Here is a 19,414-nt window from a genome sequence, read left to right on the forward strand (position 1 = left end):
CAGTGGTGTTAGCCCACAGCTGTCCTACACCTCATCCCACCTCCTGGGAACAGCAGGGTCAGAGAGACGCAAGACAATGCAAGAGGCTGTAAGACAGAAGCCTGAGTTTGTGTCATGTGTTTGTGGGTGTGTGGTGGTGGGGAACGTGAACAATATTTCTCCACCCCTCCTGTCCTTTCAGCGTGGCCACTGCAGACATCAGTCTTATCACTAAGCAGCTGCAAACAGCTGCTGACAGCTCCCAGCATCTCAGCCCACAAAAGTATGAGTTCTCCACAGGACACCAGTAGCATATCCAGGCTTTGCACATATTGTCCTCGGTTTCATTCCATGACTTCAACAGCCTAATCCATTTCTAGATAAAAATCCCAGCTCTTCCTTGGATCCAAATCACACCTGTTTTTGCTAGCAGACACCATGGAGTTTTCTGTTCTCATTCTAGACCTTTCAGGAAAAGACAGAACCACTCTGTGGTCATTTTCCACACTGCTGGAAAAAGAATGAGCTGGTTGCTAGGCAACTGGTCTCAAGCTTGACTCTGTGTCTAACTTGAGCATGACCCTGACATAACACATCCCCTGGCTGAGTCTCAGTCTACAAATGAGGAGGCTAGACCAAAAAGAACTCCAGGGACCCATCCGGCTTGATAGAGACAGCATGGCACGGGGGTGGAACTAACACAGGCTTACAGCCTGGATGGAACTCGTCTCTGAGTGCAGAATGAATGAAAAGTACATCAGAGTGTCTTCTGGTTTGGTGGTTCGTGTCACAGAGGGAAATGTGCAACAGGATTCTCAGAAAATTCACCCATGTCTCTGGCAGCAGAATTGAAGCCAGACATAGGTTTGGTCACCCATGAGATCACCATTATGAGACAGTAACATGAGCACTGAACTCAGAAACAGACTAAAGTTTTTATAGCTTTCACGTCACCAATTAGCTGCGTGGCCCTAGACAAGTTTCTGTTCCTCACTGAGCTTGGGTCTTTTTGGTAAAATAAGGAAGTTAGATCAAATGCCTCTGGCTCCAGTTTCAAAATAATGATATGAAATTGAGTGTTTCATCTTATTTCTTTCTTACGGCTTCCTTATGACAGCTTGTGTTGTGGGCCATTCAGAGTGTTTTTAACCAAAGAAACACCTTCTTCTGATTTTGATCTCAACTCAGAGATGGGGAATGATGTGAGGAAGGGAGAAAGCACAGGAATACTTTTTAGTACTCCTTTTGCTGTGTGCCTCGAAGGAAGTCACTAGACTTCCATCACCCTTACAGGAGGGAGATTCTGTCTTCCTCTTCTATGGGAGGAGCTCCTGCAAAGCCAGTTACTGTGTCCTGCAGTCACGAAGGATACTGTTGCATTACTTAAGGGGTAGCCCTGGCCAGTTGGCTCAGAGGTAGAGCATCGGTCTGGCGTGCAGGAGTCCCGGGTTCGATGCCTGGCCAGGGCACACAGGAGAGGCACCCATCTACTTCTTCACACCTCCCCCTCTCCTTCCTCTCTGTCTCTCTCTTCCCCTCCCGCAGCCGAGGCTTCATTGGAGCAAAGTTGGCCTGGGAGCTGAGGATGGCTCCATGGCCTCTGCCTCAGGTGCTAGAATGGTTCTGGATGCAACAGAGCAATGCCCCAAATGGGCAGAGCATCGCCCCCTGGTGGGCATGCTGGGTGGAACCTGGTCAGGTGCATGTGGGAGTCTGTCTGACTGCCTCCCCGTTTCCAACTTCAGAAAAATACAAAAAAAAAAAAAAAAGAGGGGGGACTAAGGAGGGGGTCTGCACTTTACTGAGTGCCGGTGTGCCCTGTGCTAGGTGCTTTCTTTGTATAGTCTCACTTTATGTAGTCTCGTGTATTCTTAACAACCATAATAGAAATCTCATTAGTGAAATGATGTAGGCTGAAAGAGGCTAAGAAGCTTGCCCAAATTAGCACAGTAAGGAGGGTTAAGGGATTTCAAAGTCAGCCTGTTTTGCCTTTCAGTTATGAGAGGATACAGTCAGAACTTGGCAATCTGCAGCCCAGAAGAGGGTCTTTTCAAGAACCGAACCATGTTGGCACCGTAATCCTGGACCTCCAGCCTCCCTCCAGAACTGTGAGAGATGAATTAGTTGTTTATTTATTTTTTTTTTTTTAAAAGAATCAGCCGATCTTCCCAAAGCCTGAACTCTGAATTGAAAGTAGGGTGGAGGGAGGAGCTGGGGAAGTCCAGATCTAATTGACCTCAGGAAAAAAGGTGGCGTGCAGAGCAGATTCTGGCTGTAAATCCTTAGGTCAGCAGCTATATAAACCATCTCTGTTTTCCATCTTGGTGCTTGACTCTCCCACTGGCCCCCTGAAAACTCCACTGGTGTTGAAGGACAGACCTATGCATCTTGGATCCTGGCAGATAGAAAAAGGCAGAAATCATGTCCTCTCTAACAAATGTCCTACAGAAAACACTAGCCCCACAGAATCCCTGCCTCCTCAGCTGGCCACACAGATCAAAGCTGGGGACTGTCCTCTCATGGTGTGGGACAGAAGAGTGTCCAGCCATTCTCCCCTCTGCCTTACTCCCAGGTCCTCTGAGAAGAGGACAGCTGCGTCCTCTACCGAGGTGACAGCTCCGTTTTCCTTAGCCTCCATTCATAGACAGTGTTCCTCAGACACAGCCCCAGTAAAAGTTGTCCCATCAAGACTCTGAGAGCCAGCTGGGACCTCTTACCATCCAGCCATAAAAAGGGCCAGCACACTAAATGGCCAAGTCATTAAGTATCCTTGTGGGACAGGGAAGAATATATAAAGATAACTCCATTTTAATAGGAAAAGGAAATGAGACAGAAGTTGGCTCCTTTTTACTGCAGGGAATGGAATCCTATGAACTAAAAGGTTTAGTTGGAACAAATATTTATTGAGTCTCCCACATGTTAAACACTGTGGTAGGTGCGTTCATTACAGTCTTCCTTGTAACAGTGTTAGGAGAAGAGGAAAGGAGGACTCACTAAAGTGACCTATTCAAGGCCACTTAAGAACCTAAACTGTCTGCCTACTAGCCCAGGGCTCTTTTTATTATTCCACAGCTGCCTTCTCTTAAATGCCCTCATGAGCACGAGTCATCATTAGAGACAACTGGGCATTGCTGGATACTGAGCTCAGAGTAGAAAGACATGGTCCCTGGACCCCAGCGCCCTATGAGATGAGACAACAGCACAGATCTCCCTCTTCCTCACTGTGCTCCCCTCCCACTCGGTTCCGAGGACGTCACCCCCGCCCAGGATGTCCTTGACTCTCTTACACTGGGTACAGTGTCCTGCTATCAGCTTCATAGGATGCTGCATTTTCCCCTTCTGAGTATTTCTCCTTCACATCTGATCGCTTGCTGGAATCAACATGAGCACCTGGAGGGCAAGGCCAACTTTAGCTTTATTCACCATTGACTTTCCAGGGCTTGGCACAACTAGATGCTTAATAAAGACTCACTGAACTATAAACTAAAAAGAAAAAAAATTCAAAGATAGATGGATGAATGAATGAATTGATAAATGGATAATGATTTATCCTCCCCTCAAGTTACCATGTCTCAAATTAAATGTATCTTTCCCTTCCTGACAAGTTATCTTACTTGTTAGCAGTACCATCAAAAGAGAGTGATTAGCATGACCAGGCGGTGGCACAGTGGATAGAGCGTTGGACTGGGATGCAGAAGACCCAGGTTCGAGACCCCGAGGTCGCCAGCTTGAGCGCGGGCTCATCTGGTTTGAGTAAAGCTCACCAGCTTGAGCTCAAGGTCGCTGGCTCGCTGGCTCCAGCAAAGGATCACTCGGTCTGCTATAGCCCCCAGTCAAGGCACATATGAGAAAGCAATCAATGAACAACTAAGGAGCCGCAACAAAGAATTGATGCTTCTCATCTCTCCCCCTTCCTGTCTGTCTGTCCCTATCTGTCCCTCTCTCTGACTCTGTCTCTGTCTCTGTCACACAAATAAAATAAAATACTTTTAAAAAAAAAAAAGAGAGTGATGTAGAAGGGCTTCCAATCAGCTGACTGAAAATCCGGCCTCAATCACTTACTAACCCTGGAATGATAAGCAATTTGTTTAAACTCTCCAAACCTTAGTTTCCACATTGTAATATGATACTATAAGGTTTATTAACAATGCTTAGAATCTCTGGACTCTGCTAGCAGGTCAACAATAGCTGCTATTAATCTTAGCATATGTAACAATGTATTACAGGGGTTGGGAACCTATGGCTCACAAGCCAGATGTGGCTCTTTTGATGGCTGCATCTGGCTCATAGACAAATCTTTAATAAAAAATAATAATAACGTTAAAAATCTAAAACATTCTCATGTATTACAATCCATTCATTTCCTACCGCTCATGTTCATGGTTGCCGGTGGCTGGAGCCAATCACAGCTGTCCTCTGGAACAACACCAAATTTTTATTGGATAATGCCTAACGTACATGGGTCATTGTATAGCTCTCACAGAATTACTTTTTTTTTTTAATTTTTTTTTTATTTATTCATTTTAGAGAGGAGAGGGAGAGACAGAGAGAGAGGGGGGGGGAGATGGGGGGGAGCTGGAAGCATCAACTCCCACATGTGCCTTGACCAGGCAAGCCCAGGGTTTCGAACCGGCAACCTCAGCATTTCCAGGTCAATGCTTTATCCACTGCGCCACCACAGGTCAGGCCACAGAATTACATTTTAAAATATATGGCGTTCATGGCTCACTCAGACAAAAAGGTTCCCGACCCCTGCTGTATTATATCATTTATGGTTAGCTTTGGTGCCTCTTTTGTCTTCTACTTCCTCTCCCACAATGACCGTTGGATATTTAACCTGTCAAATCTTTCTTCTAAGTATCATCTCCATTCGTTTCTCCACCCTCATCTCATCTCCCCACTTAACGCAACAGGTTCCAACCAGTTCCTCTGGTTCAGAATTTCCTGCCAATCTTTTTATGCACACCCTGAGGCGGCTCTAGAAATCCTTTAGAGAAGAGGTTTAGGGCAGCCCTCGTTGGCTCCCCACAGAGTGAAAGCTAAGGGACGTGTCTTCTTTTTTTTTTTTTTACAGTGACAGAGAGGGAGTCAGAGAGAGGGATAGATAGGGACAGACAGACAGGAATGGAGAGAGATGAGAAGCATCAATCCTTAGTTTTTCGTTGCGACACCTTAGGTGTTCATTGATTGCTTTCTCATATGTGCCTTGACCTTGGGGCTACAGCAGACCGAGTAACCCCTTGCTGGAGCCAGCGACCTTGGGTCCAAGCTGATGAGCTTTGCTCAAACCAGATGAGTCCACGCTCAAGCTGGCGACCTCAGGATCTCGAACCTGGGTCCTCTTCATCCCAGTCCGATGCTCTATCCACTGCGCCACCACCCAGTCAGGGACGTGTCTTGAAGATGCATATCACTTTACAAAATGTTGGGAAACTGTCCACTGTCCATATTAAAGCATGGAGGTAGAAATTTTGATGAACATAAAAGGGGTACTAAAGCTCTTCAGCCTTGCCTGCCCCCTGGGGTCACCTCTGGGCAAACGCTGCCAATTTACATTTCTTAAACTATGCTTTTTCTCATCAAGGTCGGTTTTGCTAAAATATTTTCAATGAGTTTGGAAAAGTTCCAGAATCCTTTGGCTCACATACAGGACTCTTAACAATTTTGCTTCAGGCTAACTGTTCCAGGGTATTTTGTTCCACACTAACTCCTCATTTTACGTATTTCAATTCTTTCAGTGCTCCCTGAACACACCCAACTTTATGTCTTCATCCAGGAGTGTCCCCGCAGTGGTGCCACTCAGGTCCTTTTATCTAATGAAAGTCACCCCTTAAGGCCTGGCTCAAAAATTGTTCTTCCCAGGAATCTTCACAACCACCCCAGGCTACAGAGCTCCATCCTTTCTTGGAATACCCAGGGCTTCTTATTGTCAGGAAAATTTATCCTGCCACTTTTGAGGGTTGTTGTTGAAAGTTTTCCCATGTTGATGTTTTTTCTCCCACTGGACTGAGATGTCCATGTATGGTAAAGACTGCCATGTCCCTCTCTAGGTCCCCTGGCACCCAGCCCAACCACTGTGGGACACAGTGTAGGTAGGAAGTAGGTTGCTGAGTTACATAGCTGTCCTGAGAGTCACTCAACTCTTCTGACCATAGATGCGCAACGACAGAAAAGAGGCTTCAAATTTAGAGACAGACCTCTCTAGGGGCCAAGGACTCTCCCCAAAGAATATATGCCAAGGGTCCACTGGCTATAGGACTTAGGACCTGGGGGAGCAAAGTGTTTTTGACCCAATAGCATTTCCTGTGCTTGTGACTAATGACTTGGAGCTGACCTCATCTTGTTACCTTCAGCTTGAGCAACGTGAGTTTAAACACACATCAGCCTACACCCACACACGTCTGCCTTCCTGTGCACACCACCCTGAAGCAAGACATGGTGTCACCAGATTCATGAGAAAGGCCACCAGCAATGAAGGATTTGAGATGGGGCCTTTAAGACTTCTGCAAAAAATGCCTTTTTTAGAGAGAAACAAAAGGAGGAATCTGGTGAAGAGCATCTAAGAATTCTTCATATTATTTTTGTAACTTTTCTGTAAGCCTGAAAGTATATCAGAACATCAAAGAGAATTTCAGAGCAGAAATAACAAAAAGCCACCATCCCCATACATACAGTTTCCCTCCCACTTTCCTCAGCCTTTACAAAGAATTAACATTTGAATACGTTCATATACTAATTATATTTATGATTTTCCTCCTATTAGACAAGAAGTATGAAATGGAAAATGGAAGTATTCAGACTCAGAGAGAACTTTTAAACACTTTATAAAATAATATTTTAGAATATTGATATTGTCACATTATATGATCTAGGCAAGATATTTAATCTGTCTAGATTACTGTTTTCCCATCTTTAAAAATGCCTATCACGGGGCCCTGGCCGGTTGGCTCAGTGGTAGAGCATCGGCCTAGCATGCAGGAGTCCCGGGTTCGATTCCCGGCCAGGGCACACAGGAGAAGCGCCCATCTGCTTCTCCACCCCTCCCCCTCTCCTTCCTCTCTGTCTCTCTCTTCCCCTCCTGCAGCCTAGGCTCCATTGGAGCAAAGTTGGCCCGGGCGCTGGGGATGGCTCTGTGGCCTCTGCCTCAGGCGCTAGAATGGCTCTGGTTGCAGCAGAGTGACGCCCCCCCCATGGGCAGAGCGTCGCCCCCTGGTGGGCATGCCAGGTGGATCCTGGTTGGGCTCATGCGGAAGTCTGTCTGACTGCCTCCTTGTTTCCAACTTGGGAAAAAAAAAAAAAAAGGCCTATCACTTAGCATTGTCATAGGAATTAATTAAAAAGATAAATCTTAAAGATTTACTATAATCCTGGTTCATAGTTGGTGCCATGATATACTAGTTCCAGATGTTTAAAAAATGTCCATAACCGCCTGACCTGTGGTGACGCAGTAGATAAAGCATCAACCTGGAAATGCTGAGGTTGCTGGTTCAAAACCCTGGGCTTGCCTGGTCAAGGCACATATGGGAGTTGATGCTTCCTGCTCCTCCCCCCTTCTCTCTCTCTCTCTCCCCTCTCTATAATGAATAAATAAAATCTTTAAAAAAATAATTTAAAAAAATGTCCATAACCAAGTTCTACCCCCTTTGTGTCCTCCACACCTAAAAGTATCCAGAGCAGAGTAGATGCACAAGAATTACTGAAGTTGAGGAGGGAAGCAGTGAACAAATGTTGGACTTCCACTAAAGCAATTCTACAGCCAATCCCAATAGCCCCTGAAGTCTTTGGAATGACTTCTTAAGAGTCCCTTAACCTCCCCAGGCCTCTGCTTTTTTCATCTATGAAATGGGTTGGTTTTCATGACAACCAGAAGCACTAGCTAAGTAGAGTGGACTATACAGATCCTGGGATCTAAAACCTTGGGGAGAGGACTGGCCCCAGCAGCCTGCCAGGCCTGGACAGTTCACCTCTTACAGCAACCTCGCTGCTCAGAGCTCTGGCTCAGATCCCAATGTGAGCACTGGTAAGGTGGAAGCTGAGGGCTTCTCAGGCCTGCATGTGACTGAAGGGGCAGCCACTGCTCCAGGGACACCAGAGAGTGAAGGTCCCGAGCCCTAGGACATGGCGCACTGCAGGAGCTGGATGGAGCTGGGGGCAGTTGGGACCTGAAGGCTGCTGTCACTGCCCTCCTCTTCTAGTCCCCTCCAGAGCTGGCTAGCTGCAGGGTCCTCAAGGATAGACTCCCAGAGCCCTCCCATCCCCCACCCCTCCTAGGCCAGGTCCTTGGGGCCGCCTGCAGGGAGAGAAGGCCATGCCCTCTGCCTTCTTTTTCTCTCTGGAAGGGGGTGGTGCCTGCTTTGGCCAGGGTTCCTTGCAGTGCGGTTTGCTCCTTGCTGTGCGGCTTGCTCGATTGCTTCCTAGACCAGACACTCACTGCGCCCTGGCCCCTACCCCCCAGAGTGATGGCCAGCTCATCTCGCCCGGATGAGCCTCCGGTAAATACTAACCGCAACTCCAAAAGAGCCAAGGCCAAAGGCCCCGGGAGAGCCAGGCAAAGGCGGCTGTGGTGCCAACCCAGGCAGAGTCAGGAGAGCAACAACCACACCGCCGCCGGACTGTCTTACTGTCACTTTCAGGCTCGATTGTCTGCACCATCAGCCTGTCGCTTCGCACAGACAAAACCAGACAAGGAGGCCAGGCAGAGGAGAAAGGAGAAAGGAAAAAGGGAGGGAGGAGGTGAGAGGTGGAGAGGCGAGAAGAATGTAAATACACGAGAGGGAGAGAGGAAGAGGGAGAGAGGGCAGATTTGTGGGCGAAATGAAAGCAGAGGAGTGTTTGTGAGCGAGAAATAGATGCCAGAGAGCAGTGGAGAGGTCAAAGTGGGAACCGACACGGAGCAGCCCCACAAGGCCGCATCCCTCGGCTCTGAGCTCAAGTGTCACCGACCTACTCCCACCCGGAATCAACCCCACACTGCGTGCCCCGCGCAGCCACCCCGCCTCTGCTCGCCCCGAGTCCCCTCTGGCCCCGAGGTGGGGCCCTGCCCGCGATCCCCGCCGCGCACCCAGCGCGGGAGGGCGGGGGCGAGCGAGGAGGGAGGGGCTGCCGGGAGGAGGCAACCATGTGGTTCCAGCTCACTCTATTTTTTCCCCCTCTTTCTTCACTCCTTTTTCTTTCCAAACAGGGAAAAGTGTTCCGCGAGCGGTAGCGTCCTTCAGCCTCGCTTTTCCTTCCCTAACCCGGGTCCCCGCTCCCGTCTGGGCGCCAGCTGGTGGAACGCGCGCTGAAAGCCTCTCTGCAACCCGGAGCGCGGGGCGCGGGGCGCGGGGCCGCTCCCGCCGCGGCACATGGCCGCAGCCACCCCGCAAGCACCCGCAGGCGCCGCGCCCAGCTCGCCCGAGGTCTGTCGGCTGCGTCCCGCCGCCCCGGAGCCAAGCAGCGGCTGAGCGGGGAGGTACCCGCGCCGGGCATCGGGATGACCCTCCTCCTCCTCTTCTGGCTAGGTGAGTGCCTTGGGGCGGGCGGGACGGAGATCGGGTGACCCCGGCAAACACTCCCGCGTCCGGGACGAACGCTGGCTCTGGACGGTTGTCCCGCGGCCCCCGGAGTGAGCTTGACGCCTCTGCTCCGGCCTCCGGGCTGCGGAGGAACATCTGGCGGTGGAGCAGACTTGGGGCTGGAGGTGGTTTGGCTATGAACCGTTTGAGGTGGAGGGTCTTTTTCGGCAGCGGGGTGTTTAGTTTCAGGAGTATCTGGAGGAAACTGGAGAATTGGGGGAGGGAAGGTTTCTTTAGGAATTTTTGTGCCAGGTTCCTGAGGGTGGGGGGAGGTTTTTGTTTCAAACAGGCGCCTCCAGGGCCCAGATTGGAAACAGATGTGTTGAAGGGTCAGAGGAAGGGAAGAGGGAAGAAATGGGAGAGGAAAGGAGGAGAGAAAAGGGGCGAGCACCAGAAGAATCAGGAAGGTGCAAACTCAAAATTGACCCAGGAAAGAAAGAAGAGGGGAAAGGACAAGGATTGCAAAGGAAAGGGGAAAGAATGAACGTGAAGAAGAAGAGCAGGATTGAGAGGGAAGAGACAGAAAAATGGAATGGAATAGAACAGACAGAAACAGGTTTTGGGGCAAAAGGAAGAGCCCTCCTGTGCATCCTTTCTGGGTGCCACCAAGGTAGGACTCCTGAAGCCAAAGAGTCCCTAAGGCATGACTCTTCTGGGCTGGAAGCAGACAGGCTTGCAGGACCGGGCAGGACAGTACGCATCAGGGTGTGTGCACTCAAGAGCCGACAGGAGGCTGACTGTGACTATCTGAGATGCCAGGGGCAGGGAAGGCAGGCAGGAAAACTGAAGAAAAGTCAAGCTAAGCATGAGCAAAGCGCGGGTTTCACCAGGAGACAGGACCAAAAGTTAGCCAGAATTCAGAAAATCAAAGAGTCAGCCTGTGGAGGTAGAGTGAGCGCCACCCTGGACATCAGGCGACCAGAGAACTAGCTGAAGCTGGTTTTGAACTGACTAGCTGAGTGCCCTTGGGCATTATATTCACTACCCGTGGTCTTTGTTTCTTTAGCTCCAAAACAGTAGGTGGGTCCTAAGACCCTCCGGGTCTGACAGCCTACACAGCCTAAAATGCCAGGAGTTTGATGGGGCCTGATAGCTAGGAAAAATAAAATAAAATAAAATAAAAGTGAGAAGACACTAAAAAGTCACCCTGAAATGGCTGTCTAGAGAACTACTGTCTCTCTCTCTCTCTGTCTCTCTCTTTCTCTCCTCTCTTTCTCTATTTTGAAACCTTACAAACCAACTAGGGTATAGGCATGCCTTATGCAGATAATCACCAGGTAAGAGGGCTTAAAGGTTGTGGACTAGCCAGAACTATTGCTCAAGTAGGCTAGAGGAGCAACTATTTTCTGAGCTCTTTTAGCTGCTGGCCAAGTATTGCAGTACCGCCCCTGTGCACAGCTAGTATGTCTAGATAGCACCTTTGTCATGTTCACTGGCCTCTACCCCTAAGCTACCAGTCACCAGATACTCAGTAGACCCAAATATCAGAGCTAACTTATTAAAAACAGCTGGAATTCCTTACTTACTGCACAGAGCACTTTATATGTACAATCTTGTTAACTCACTTATTCTTTATGCCAACCCGATTGGCTACCCATGTTATTATTCCCATTTTTCAGATTAGGAAAGCAAGGTGGAACAAGGTCAAGTGACTTGCTCAAGGCCATGAGCTCATAATTAGTAGAGATGGGATTTGAATGTAGGTTGTCTGCCTCCAGAGATTGCTTATAAATCCACCATACTATACTACCTTCTATCAGAAGGGCTTTTTTTTTTAAAAAAAAAAGGAATTATTGGGGTGACACTCCTTGTCATAAATTATGCAGGTTTCAGGTGCGCAATTCTATAACACATCTCTGTACACTGTATTGTGTGTTCACCTCCCCCCCCACCCCCAAGTCAAGTCTTTATCCATTACCATTTCAGAAGAATTCTTTTTTTGTGTGTGTGGCAGAGACAAAGAGAGTCAGAGAGAGGGGCAGACAGACAGGAAGGGAGAGAGATGAGAAACATCAATTCTTTGTTGCGGTTCCTCAGTTGTCCATTGATTGATTTCTCATATGTGCCTTGACTGGGGAGCTACAGCAGACCGAGTGACCCCTTGCTCGAGCCAGCGACCTTGGGTCCAAGCTCGTGAGCTTTGCTCAAACCAGATGAGCCCACGCTCAAGCTGGCAACCTCAGGGTCTCGAACCCGGGCCTTCCGCATCCCAGTTCGATGCTCTATCCACTGCGCCACAGCCTGTTCAGGCCAGAAGGATCTTAAAGATGTTCTCTGCAGTGAAGCCCAGATTAGTCCTCTCCATGGAGCTTGAGATGTCAGCATGTCCTGACCTGTAGGTGGGGTGTGGGGTCCTAGGGTGAGGGAAACAAAACACCTTTGGGCAGAGTTGATAGTGGAAAGTGGAAAGTGACTTTGGCTTAAAAGGTCAGTTGAAATCTTCTGGCCATGATGATGGTTCTCCTCTTAGGTCAAGAGAAAAAGGAAATGACCAAGACATAGGTCAAAAGATGTCATCAATTCACTGCCCTTCCTTATTGGGTGCCTACTATGTGTAATCACTCCTCTGGCAAGAAAATCAGTTGGGTTGATACTCTGTCTTTATAAAAGAAGCTACCCCTCATCATTTCTTTCTTGATTCTGTCTTTATTCATTGTTACAAACTAAAGGCCATATGGAAGAAAAAAGTGGATTGTTGACTTAGAATTCTGCACACCTGGAAGCCCACCATTCACACCTACTATTATGCCATGCCGCATCTGTACCTGGATCAAACATACTCAGACTCATGACATTTTGACTCTAAGTTGATGAAAATGTTCAAGTAAGAAGTCATAGAGGGCCTGACATGTGGTGGCGTAGTGGATAAAGCGTCGACCTGGAAATGCTGAGGTCGCCAGTTCGAAACCCTGGGCTTGCCTGGTCAAGGCACATATGGGAGTTGATGCTTCCTGCTACTCCCCCCTTCTCTCCCTCTCTCTCTCTCTCTCTCCTCTCTGTCTCTCTCCCTCTCTCTCTCCTTTCTAAAATGAATAATAATAAAAAAAGAAGTCATAGAGGAGATGAGCTGAGGATCGGAACAAAGGACGAGGCAGGAGACCTGAGATGAGGTTGGGGAGACAGAGACAAGCATCTGAGGGGAGCAACACTAAAGAAATTCTGCAAATGACATCCTTGCAAGGCTCAGAGCCACTGGGAAGCACTCCTGTGGGCTAGCTGACCCTTATTTGCAAAGTGGCTTAGGGCCATGGTATGCTTGGGTACTCTTTAAGGAAAGGCAGAAAGAAAACTCACAGAATTGCCTGAATTCTAGAATCATCTACTGGTCCCTTGAAGGAACCATTCTAGGGCTGCTTCTGGTCAGTGAGAACATGGTTTCTGGCCTCTGTCTTTTTCTAGGAATGCATAGTATTGAAAGGAAGTTGGGAGGGATAAGAGTTCATAGTCTGAACAAAGATGGACCAGTTGGCTCCTTTCTGGACGTGCCAGTGAATTAAATCAATTGGTTGTGAATGAAAAACTACTCCCTTGAGCCCTATATAGGAGAAGGAGGAGAAACGCATGGGATCCCCAAACCTCGACCCCTCCTCTGACTATCACCCCTCTACAACCCCTGAGGCCAGTCCTCATTACCTCCTGAACTTCCCTTCTGGACTTCTGCCACAGTGATCTCCTGCCTGAACTCTGTCTTCTCCACCCTGTGCACAGCTACCAGGGTCACCTTGTAAAACTGCTGGTATAATGCAAAGAATCTGCATTAGGAATCTGGCAAGCTCTCTGGGTTTTTGTTTGGACTCCCTGGGCTGTAAAATGGGGGTAGAGGCAGCATGAATTCAAAATTTCTGTCGAGCCTGACCAGGTGGTGGCGCAGTGGATAGAACGTCGGACTGGGATGCGGAAGGACCCAGGTTCGAGACCCCCAGGTCGCCAGCTTGAGTGCGGGCTCATCTGGCATGAGCAAAGAGCTCACCAGCTTGGACCCAAGGTCGCTGGCTCCAGCAAGGAGTTACTCGGTCTGCTGAAGGCCCACGGTCAAGGCACATGTGAGAAAGCAATCAATGAACAACTAAGAAGTCGCAACGCGCAACAAGAAACTGATGATTGATGCTTCTCATCTCTCTCCGTTCCTGTCTGTCTGTCCCTATCTCTGCCTCTGTAAAAAAAAAAAAAAATTCTGTCGATCTATGACCTTATGCCCCTCTTCCATAAAGCTTTATTCATCTCCATTGCTTATAATATTGAGTACAAACAACTTCATTTTCATATTGAGAATCTTCTAGAATATCATTCCTGTCTTCTCCTTCCAACTCCCAGACAGCTCTTTAGAAAGCCTGGATTATTTCTTGTGCCCCAAACATGTCTCATACTTTTGTTTATGATCAATCCTCCCCCAAAAGTGCCCTCTTAGTCTCTACCCCTTCAGATCAAAATCTTGTTTATTGTCTAAGTCTCACCTCAGATACCACTTCCTCCATACGCCCATCTATGACTTCATCAACAGAATATTTTTTTCTTTCCTTCCTTTGCATCCCAATAGCCTTTCTACTATGTTGCTTTTGTCATATAGTGATCTGATACTTGTCTAATACCCAGTTAGAGTGTAAGCTCCGTGCAGACAGGGGCACTGTCTCATTCACCTGGGTACCACTTTCAGTGCTTTACATAAACTAAAAACTTATGAACTGTTTGTTACGATAATTATATTTTTGAAACATTTGAAAAAGTCAAAAGAGCCTGACCAGGTGGTGGCGCAGTGGATAGAGTGTCGGACTGGGATGTGGACGACCCAGGTTCGAGACCCCGAGATCGCCAGCTTGAGCGTGGGCTCATCTGGTTTGAGCAAAGCTCACCAGCTTGGACCCAAGGTCGCTGGCTCCAGCAAGGGGTTACTCGGTCTGCTGAAGGCCCGTGGTCAAGGCACATATGAGAAAGCAATTAATGAACAACTAAGAAGTCGCAACACGCAATGAAAAACTAATGATTGATGCTTCTCATCTCTCTCCGTTCCTGTCTGTCTATCCCTATCTATTTCTCTCTTTAACCTTCTGTCTCTGTAAAAAAAAAAAAAAAGTCTAGAAAATGTCAAAAGAGGTGAAAGATTTGGAGAATTATTACTCTGTGGGGCGACACAATACGAGGAGCCCAGTTTGAATTCAGCTTGTTGTTGTGCTTCCTTGCCCATTAATGCAAAATAGATCAATACTATTTATTTAAATTATACATAGAGCCCTGGCCGGTTGGCTCAGCGGTAGAGCGTCGGCCTGGCGTGTGGGGGACCCGGGTTCGACTCCTGGCCAGGGCACATAGGGGAAGCGCCCATTTGCTTCTCCACCCCCCCCTTTCCTCTCTGTCTCTCTCTTCCCCTCCCACAGCCAAGGCTCCTTTGGAGCAAAGATGGCCCGGGCGCTGGGGACGGCTCCTTGGCCTCTGCCCCAGGCGCTAGAGTGGCTCTGGTGGTGGCAGAGCGACGCCCCAGAGGGGCAGAGCATCGCCCCCTGGTGGGCAGAGCATCGCCCCTGGTGGGCGTGCCGAGTGGATCCCGGTCGGGCGCATGCGGGAGTCTGTCTGACTGTCTCTCCCCGTTTCCAGCTTCAGAAAAATACAAAAAAAAAACAAACCCCCAAAAATTATACATAGAACATTCCATGGACAGGAACCAGATATCATATTTGTTAGACAAACTTATTTTGTTATATTGAGTATGTTAGTACCAGATTAACGATAGACTTTTTTACTGAAACTTCTGCCAGGATGGGGAAGGAGCTTTTTCCCAGAAAATGAGTTTAAGGAAGGCTAGAATTCTAGTTCTTTGGTCTGTAGTTTAATGACAGGTCGCAGTAGAATTCCTTGTCCTTGCCTCATCTTCCCACATTAATGATGATGGTCATAATAATGATAGATTCCCAGTAGGCACGGATCTTGTCTCATCCTATTTTTGTCTTGTACTGAGCTGGGCTGTGTACATATGAGTGTATTTCATGAACGTACCTAATGATGATGACCTAGATAGACAGTTTTAAAAGGTAAAGTCAAAGATTGTCAGAAATGGGGGAAAGCTCAGAGACTATCTAAATCAATGGTTCAGAGAGATTTGGCTAAGGTTAAACAGGTAGTTTAGTAAAGGGTGGAGCCTAGCACCCTACTTCCATGATCTATCCAATCACACATTCTTGAAATAGAAGATGTCTCTCCCTCCTTTTCAGCTCAAGTAGTTAAGCTCCAAGATCACAGTTGCTCTTCAGAAGCTTCAGTTAAATGATCTAGATGCTGAAAAATTGGCATTGGCTTTAATGTTGAGAAATTGCCTGAAAAATAGGGCAGATGTCGTAACATTTCAATTTGGCCATTGTAACTGGGAATCTTGGAAACTTCTGCAATGCTTTGTATAATGTCTGGTATATTCAAGAAGAAGAGATTATACCCAAGGTCCCAAAGATGAGAGTGTGTGCCTACAAGAAATAGAATGAAGGCCCTGGCCGGTTTGCTCAGTGATAGAGCATCGGCCTGGTGTGCAGGAGTCCTGGGTTCGATTCCTGGCCAGGGCACACAGGAGAAGCGCCCATCTGCTTCTCCACCCCTCCCTCCTTCCTCTCTGTCTCTCTCTTCCTCTCCTGCAGCCAAAGCTCCATTGGAGCAAAGTTGGCCCTGGGCTCTGAGGATGGCTCCATGGCCTCTGCCTCAGGCACTAGAATGGCTCTGGTTGCAACAGAGCGACGCCCCAGATGGGCAGAGCATCGCCCCCTAGTGGGCGTGCCAGGTGGATCTCGGTCAGGCGCATGTGGGAGTCTATCTGACTGCCTCCTCGTTTCCAACTTCAGAAAAATACAAAAAAAAAAAAAAAAAAAAATTGAAGCATGATGACAATGTGTACCCGTTAAGTATGCAGCTTAATGAGTCTCTTGCATAGATCTGAACTTGTCATTGGGTTTTGAAAGATGAATCGTATATTACTAGTTCACGTGTAGCATCCAAGAGAGGATTATATGGATTATTATGACAGTAGAATTTATTTCCAACATTTATACAAGGTTTAGCAGTTTACATAGTAAATTCACATACCTTATCTCATCCTAAAATCGCTCTTTGAGTGCACATGTCATTATTATATCATCTTATAGATTGATAAACTGAGGCTTAGAGAAATAAAGTGAGTTTCTCAAGATTACCTTGTTAATACATAGTTGAGCCAGGACTTTGGAATCCAGGAACATTTGCTTTCCCATTTGCCAGGAGGCACGTAGTTATTATTCTGCAATCGAGGTTTCTGTGCTACAAAGAAGACAAGGGCAGGCTGATGCAGAGGCTTGGCTGACAGGGTTTCATACCATAAATCCCACAGTGGGATACAGAACATTTATCACTCCCCTCCCTTTCCACTTCATTCAAATGGTTAAGAAGTGGTTTGTTTGGGTTAATGACTAATGTATTATATATAACCCAGAATGACTATGTATATCATATGTAGATTTAGTAATCTTTAGTTCCTTCTAATTAGAAGACTGTTAAAGTTCTCAGGGTTATTGTTGTAGAGACCTTGCCCTGCATTGGAGTCAAATGCATGAGCTCTCCAATTATAGCTTATATAATAAGGAGCATGAGCTCCGTATTAACACACAGTCCTGTGGGAGGTTAACATGTGTGATTGGGTATGACCCCTCTATCTGTTGCTTTTTCTAGTTAAATCCCTGTTTTCAGCAGGGGTTTTTTTTTGTTTTGTTTTTGTTTTTGTATTTTTCTGAAGCTGGAAATGAGGCAGTCAGACAGACTCCTGCATGTGCCTGACCGGGATCCACCCGGCACGCCCACCAGGGGGCGATGTTCTGCCCATCCGGGGCGTCGCTCTGTTGCGACCAGAGCCACTCTAGTGCCTGGGGCAGAAGCCATGGAGCCATCCTCAGCGCCCGGGCCATCTTTTGCTCCAATGGAGCCTTGGCTGCCGGAGGGGAAGAGAGAGACAGAGAGGAAGGAGAGGGGGAGGGGCAGAGAAGCAGATGGGCGCTTCTCCTGTGTGCCCTGGCCGGGAATTGAACCCAGGACTTCCGCACGCCAGGCCGACGCTCTACCACTGAGCCAACCTGCCAGGGCTGTTTTCAGCAGTTTTGACTTTTTCTTCTCCACCCCCTGCCCCAAATGCAAACTATAGCAAAATCTGAGCTCCCTAACTGTCTGCATTTTGGAAAATAAGTTTATTTTCTTTGGCACCATATAGACCACAATGGGGAAGAATGCTAGAATGAAACAACCTTTATTTTGTTAGTGACAATCGGTTAGATCACTGAGCGTGCAGCCTCAGCCAAAGTCCGGTGGTGATAAGACTAAAGACTGCTTTGTTTCACTAGAAGTCCTTTGTGTTCACACTCAGAGGAGAAAACGGATCAACATCTTCAGATAGTTCCCTGGTCATTGTGGAATAAGGTGTTTTTTTTCCAAAACCAGGCAATAAAGGAGATCTGGAGAGCTCAGTCATCAAAGGTGACAGAGGAAAGAAAGGGGTAGAGCAGGAGGAAGAGGGAAAAGAGGAAAGCAGAAATAGCGACAGTAGAAGATGAACCAGATGAACTAAAATCATTGGCCTCCTGCTGTTTACAGAGCAGTTTCTCTGAGCTCATTGTATTTCAGGATGGCAGCCACAGCTCCTTGATCACCCTTTTAGGATCATTTTGGGAACTATATGTGTGTACTATAACATCTTCTACTTCATTCATGCCTTCTCACTCACCAAACACTTAAGGAGGGAGCTGCCATCCAGAGTTCAGGCTCTGTGCTAGGCTCTGAGACTTCAGTTATCCTAAAGGCAGAGTTTCTACCGTCTAAGAACACCCAATGGATGTGACATATTCGTAAAGAAAGAATTATAGAGCACCGTAATGGGGGAAAGTACCAAGGTTTCTAGAAGCCCCAAGGAGGAAGCAATTTCATTATGTGCTAGCTTGTGGAGTGAGGGCATTTTTCTCCTGTGGGTCTTCAGGACTGTGTCTGCTATTCCTCCATCCCTCACGGCACTTGCACGTTAGTGAGATGGGTGGATGGATTACTCCCATCATCAGAACAGATATTTAAGTGGTATGTGTCCTTGGCATTCAGCCAGGTGCTTCCTGGAGGGACTGAACCTCCCAATGGCCTTGCCTATTGAAAGTTATGGTCTCATTCTTCATCACAGCCTGCCAGCTAAATAGCTACTTCAATTTTCTCATCCCTTGTGAGATGTTTAAAAAAAATGAGAGAAAGAGATATATCGATGAGTTTGTATGTCTTAATTATTAAGAATGTTGGTATATTTGCACAAGGTTGTCATGGTATTTGTCCACATGGAAATCAAATAGGATTAGCCAAGAAGAAATTTTCTGTTTTAGAAGAAAACCATTGTATTGGCTAGAAACTCAGCCCCTGACAGTCTTAATTTTTTCTTTTGTTTGGCGGATAGTGGGGAGAGGGAGGGTCAAATCCCAGTGAGGTGAAATTGCTTTGTGATTTCATTGTTTAAATTTAGGTTTGGGTTTGTGGGGATCATTCAGACTGGGAGCAATAAGTCTTCTAACCCAGCCTCTGTCACTTCTCATTACTTCCAGTGACAGTTCCAATTATTTCCAATCACTCTTCAAGGGGAGCGCAGAGGGCACATAAGCCTTCCATGTGGACCAGCAATGTAGCAACTTCTGTAACAGCCTGGCCTCGGGGTCCTCAGAGCCTGGCCCTGGGGTCCTCAGACCCGGGTGTTGAAGCTGGGTTGAGTCACTTCATAATTGTGTGGCCTTGGGCAAGTGACTTCACCTTCCTTGCTGGGAGAGGCTCAGCCCCTGGATATTTGGAAGGTCTGTTTGCAGTCAGCTGACCTGGTGTTTACAGAGCAGGGTCAGCCGCAGGGCTTCAGACACTGCTGC

General features: G+C 47.6%; 1 protein-coding gene across 3 annotated transcripts in view; it reads left to right on the top strand.

The window, feature by feature from the left end:
• The first annotated feature begins 1,991 nt into the window (after positions 1 to 1,991).
• The window catches only part of CLMP (CXADR like membrane protein), a 107,539-nt gene continuing 90,116 nt past the window's right edge, over positions 1,992 to 19,414 (top strand). The window contains exons 1-2 of one of the 3 annotated variants that reach the window (XM_066259796.1): positions 1,992 to 2,087; positions 9,161 to 9,479. In XM_066259796.1, coding sequence (XP_066115893.1) covers positions 9,452 to 9,479 — 28 coding nt within the window. In that variant the 5' untranslated portion in view covers positions 1,992 to 2,087; positions 9,161 to 9,451. Of the gene's footprint in view, positions 2,088 to 8,454; positions 8,472 to 8,946; positions 9,009 to 9,160; positions 9,480 to 19,414 lie in introns of those variants that run through there. The other 2 variants (XM_066259798.1, XM_066259797.1) reach the window with 2 other exon arrangements.

Source organism: Saccopteryx bilineata, chromosome 2 (genome assembly GCF_036850765.1).
Source record: "Saccopteryx bilineata isolate mSacBil1 chromosome 2, mSacBil1_pri_phased_curated, whole genome shotgun sequence".
Taxonomy (NCBI): Eukaryota; Metazoa; Chordata; class Mammalia; order Chiroptera; family Emballonuridae; genus Saccopteryx; species Saccopteryx bilineata.